We start from the raw sequence: 4,657 nt of genomic DNA, 5'->3' as shown, positions 1-4,657 counted from the left end.
ATCAGTTATATTTAGCCTTTAATTTTTTTTTTTTTTTTTGTCAACAGTTTTAACCTCCTACCACCAAGTTTAAATCTTCATTTTTTAATAATTAATTTTCAAAAATTGTTCTAATTTCCGTTCTTTGTTATTATTATAATTGTAAACGCCAGTGCATAGACACGTTTTTTACTTTGGTTTACAAAGGCGTTTTATAACTGAACTGTATATATTTTCATTTTTTATATGTTTTGTTATTAATTAACTCGAACATGTCGTCAGTCCATCTTGCAAATTAAATGCATTATAACGCCGTGAATAAAACTATTTAATTAATGACGTCATGATTCCTTAGAGGTCATTAATATTCATTCAAATTATACAAATAAAGCATGACAATGAACCAATACACAGAAAAGTATACCACATGGAATAATGACAGCTATTTAACAGATGCATATTTACTTTGCTGATATCGATACGCATTTTTTACATGTATGTATTAAACTTACATTTCCCACACGCCCCCCGCCGTGTGCAGCAGTACATTACTGCCCTGTGAGGGGTAATCGGACACTAATTACCGTGAAGCTGTAAACCCCTCCTGCCAGCAGCTGATTGGACAGACCTCGGTGGACTCCATTATCTTGAACCCGCCCCCCACTGTCCCAGGTATAAGGGGATCCAGGTCAACGGCTGGAGGGCAGATCAGTTTGTGACAGGACTGTACATTCCCTCAAAAGCCCCGAATCCTGCTTCACATTTCAGTTCTTCCCTAAAAAAGAGAGAAAAGTTTGGTCATCACTGGATTTTCTTCTTCCTGCTGTGTTCTGGACTGAACCATGGAGTTGTCGGATATCTCTTTCCCCATCCCCACCGCTGATGATTTCTATGACGACCCCTGCTTTAACACCAGTGACATGCACTTCTTCGAGGACCTGGACCCGCGGCTGGTCCATGTGGGGCTGTTGAAGCCTGACGACTCCTCCTCTTCATCCTCATCCTCCCCTTCCTCCTCTTCCTCCTCCCCGTCCTCCCTCCTGCACCTCCACCACCATGCCGAGGTGGAGGACGACGAGCACGTCCGCGCCCCCAGCGGGCACCACCAGGCGGGCCGCTGCCTGCTCTGGGCCTGCAAGGCCTGCAAGAGGAAGACGACCAACGCGGACCGGCGGAAGGCGGCCACACTGCGGGAGCGCCGGCGGCTCAGCAAGGTCAACGACGCCTTCGAGACCCTAAAGCGCTGCACGACGGCCAACCCCAACCAGAGGCTGCCAAAGGTGGAGATCCTGCGCAACGCCATCAGCTACATCGAGTCCCTGCAGGCGCTGCTGCGCGGTGGCCAGGAAGACGGCTTCTACCCGGTGCTGGAGCACTACAGCGGGGACTCGGACGCATCCAGCCCCCGCTCCAACTGCTCCGACGGCATGGTGAGTTCAAGGAGCGACAGGTGTGAGAGAGGCGCACGGAGCCGACCATCTTTTGAATTTAGCCAAAGGAATTGGGGATATTTTACTGTCTGCTCCAACTCTTATTTTAACTGATGTTTAATATTAATTTAATTCTTTTATTATGATGAATCGAGACAAATCAAGCAATTCGTTTTTTCTCTTATTCATGACGTTTAAATTTCATGTAAAATAGTGATTTAAAATAGAATCATTTAGCTGCCTGTGTGTAACTTTTTCATTACTGGCCATTTTGTGTCAGAATCGGAACGAAGCAAATTTAGTTTCAAAGTGTCTTTAAAACATTTTCTTTCGTCTCGTCTCACCAAACACACAGGAAACAGATTTAAACCGTTTTTAGACCCCAGATGTAACAAACGGAGAGACGTGGATGGAAAAAAATAATATCTGAGTTCAGGGACTTTATTAACGTGGTATGACACAAACAGCTACCGTGACTCAACCATTACCACACACACACACACACACACACACACACACACACACACACTTATTTAGATTTATTTTCTAATCACTCTGCGGGGTTTCTCTGGTGGATTCTTTAGTGTCTCTGTCAATATTTAATTTTCTCTTTTCTTCTTCAGACGGATTTTAACGGCCCCACCTGTCAGACAACCAGAAGAGGAAGTTATGACAGCAGCTCTTATTTCTCCGAGACTCCAAACGGTAAGAAATGATTTTAATACGTGTTTAAAATAAACCACGCAGTAAAGTGACGGCAGTTAGCGGGGAAAGACAAATAGAAGACGCAATAAAAGCAGCAGGCCAATAAAACAGTGATGCTGTGCTTTCTTTGAACTGATTCTTTATTTAATTGTTTAAAACGTAAAAGTTCAATGTTAATGGTAATTTTAATGTTAGGAGCAAATAAAAGTATAAAAGTAAGATTATAAACCATACGCTGAATTAAAAGCTCATTTTTAATTTCAGCTGATGTAAAAAGAGAGCGTTTCTTCGTTTTTTTGTTTTTTTTTTTAGATCTTTTCGACAGTAAATGATTAATATATAATACAGAAGCTGAAATAGTGAGACAATATTCTGAGTTAAATTAAGCTCTGTAAAGCAGCCTAAATACAAAACAAGCGTGAAAACAATTAAACTAGATCTGTGATTAATGCTAACAACTAATTCGAAATAATTTGAAAATAAAGCTAGATTATTATTATTATTATCATTATTATTATTATTGGTTTGGGGTTTGTTTTGATGATGATGATGATTTGATTATGTTTTTTGTGTTTCCATAACAACAGTTTTGTCACCTTTGTCCCCCAATATGAATGATAGAAATATTTTTTTTTTTAAAAACTCATAGTAGCCTAATGATTTTTTTTTTATTTACTATGATGTCTTGTTTTTTGTGCAGGCGGTCTGAAAAGCGAACGCAGTTCAGTGGTGTCCAGTCTGGACTGCCTGTCCAGCATTGTGGAGCGGATCTCCACCGATAACAGCAGCCTGCTGCCGCCTGCTGACGGCCCAGGATCCCCACCGACGACAACTGTGCCGGTGGGTGAAGCAGGCACTGCCCCGGCGACCACTCAGGTCTCGTCTCCGACTGCCAGTCAGGACCCCAGCCTGATTTACCAAGTCCTATAGACCCTCACACATAGATATTCAACTCGGAAATTACAATAAATTAAAAAAATCCCCAAATCTTGTCAAGCCATCCAGCCATAAGAACACACACACACACACACACACACACTGAAAATGATTATTTACACCAGCTGAACTGAGAAACCACCACTATGGTTGATCAGCTGCTTCTTATGTATTTATTCTCTTTAGATCAATGTATGGAAGCTCATTCCTGCCAGAAAAAAAGATCAGCAGTAAAAATCATTTTAAGTGTTTTCAATTGAGTTGCCAAGAAAAAAATCCCGTGGCTGTGAGGTCTAATTAAAAGTACACATACCTAAGATTTATTTTCAGTTATTAGATATATGTTTAACAAAGGAATGATAAAATCTAGAATTACTGATTTCAAACTTATATGTAAAGAAAGATTTTTTTTAAGCGTCCAAACTAAACATCTCAATGTTTCATGATCAGATGCGGTTTGTTGATTCTACACGGAGACGCTAATAAAAGGAGGAGCCTGAAAAAAATGATTTTAAAAAGTCATAGTCAGGAGCTGAAGTCTTAATTTTGACCTTGTATGTCATACAAATGAAAAGTTGCTTTTATCATTCCAAAGTTACCTACATTAGTTAATTTTCCAAACAGGAATGAGCTTCCACAGCCACCCCAGATTCCTTTTCTTGTTTCTGAAATAAGTCGAGATCAGACCACTTAATTCTATAGTTACGTTTTAAATAGAAACCAGTTCGGTTCTTGCTGTATTTTTATTTAATTTTAAGTTATGAAAAATATTTTAAGCCTCAGCTTAGTCTTTCAGATGGATCCCCCACCTTCCCCACTCCAGCCTTCTGTGTATAGTCTAGCTGATGAAGGACGGAGGCCAAAAACCACCCATTAACATTCCTCCACTTTCGTCTATCTGAAGTCCGAAAGGCCCCAGCTGTTCGATTCCCTCAGGAGGAAAAAGGAACTACAGTAACTGTTTGACATTATAGAAGGAAACTTGATGTAAAAGCACAAATTTCTGCAGTAAAAGCTTAACAGAATCCGGCCTGCGGGTACAGAAGTATTGTAGTGACTTTTTTTCCTCCCGTCAGTTTTGAAGTAGGTTCAGACCTCCTTCCTGTCCAAAACGGATTTTTAATTTCTTTCATTTGTCATTTCACTCACTGCAGCGGAGGACCACTTTTCTGTTTCTGTAAATATTCTGTAAATAAGAGCTGATTTGTTCCTACTGAAAGTATTAATTATGTATTTAATGTTTCTGTCTGTACGTGCTTTTGTTTGTTGTGAAAAATGTTAAACTTTATATTTATACATCTGAAAATGAGTGACAGTCTAAAGACAAATAAATGCTTATTTATACAAAATATATACATATGACTCTGACTTATGATGTCTTGTTTTTTTTTTAATGTCCAGAATTTATTTAGAAAATTTTATAATTTTTTGTGGGAAAATTTTCAAGAAAACGTTTTCATTGCCTTGATATTTAAAATAATTGAACACATAAATTTCAAAGCAGCTGGTGGTTTTTGTCCATAAAACTACTCATCTAAGATTACCACAAAGTAAAAGATCTCTCAGCAAAATTAGCAACATTTTAGGCACTATTGCTCCTATCAAGT

General features: G+C 39.3%; 1 protein-coding gene across 1 annotated transcript; it reads left to right on the top strand.

The window, feature by feature from the left end:
• The first annotated feature begins 747 nt into the window (after positions 1-747).
• Positions 748-4,417, top strand: LOC309711271 (myoblast determination protein 1 homolog). The gene is made up of 3 exons (XM_082541487.1): positions 748-1,409; positions 2,033-2,114; positions 2,815-4,417. Exons 1-3 carry the CDS (start codon positions 822-824, stop codon positions 3,042-3,044), a joined length of 900 nt encoding a protein of 299 aa, XP_082397613.1. The 5' UTR covers positions 748-821; the 3' UTR covers positions 3,045-4,417.
• Positions 4,418-4,657: the final 240 nt, after the last annotated feature.

Source organism: Aulonocara stuartgranti (genome assembly GCF_965226115.1).
Source record: "Aulonocara stuartgranti genome assembly, chromosome: 7".
NCBI classification, from domain to species: domain Eukaryota; kingdom Metazoa; phylum Chordata; class Actinopteri; order Cichliformes; family Cichlidae; genus Aulonocara; species Aulonocara stuartgranti.
The sequence above is the reverse complement of the archived record's forward strand: the minus strand, read 5'-3'. Positions and strand labels throughout refer to the sequence as shown.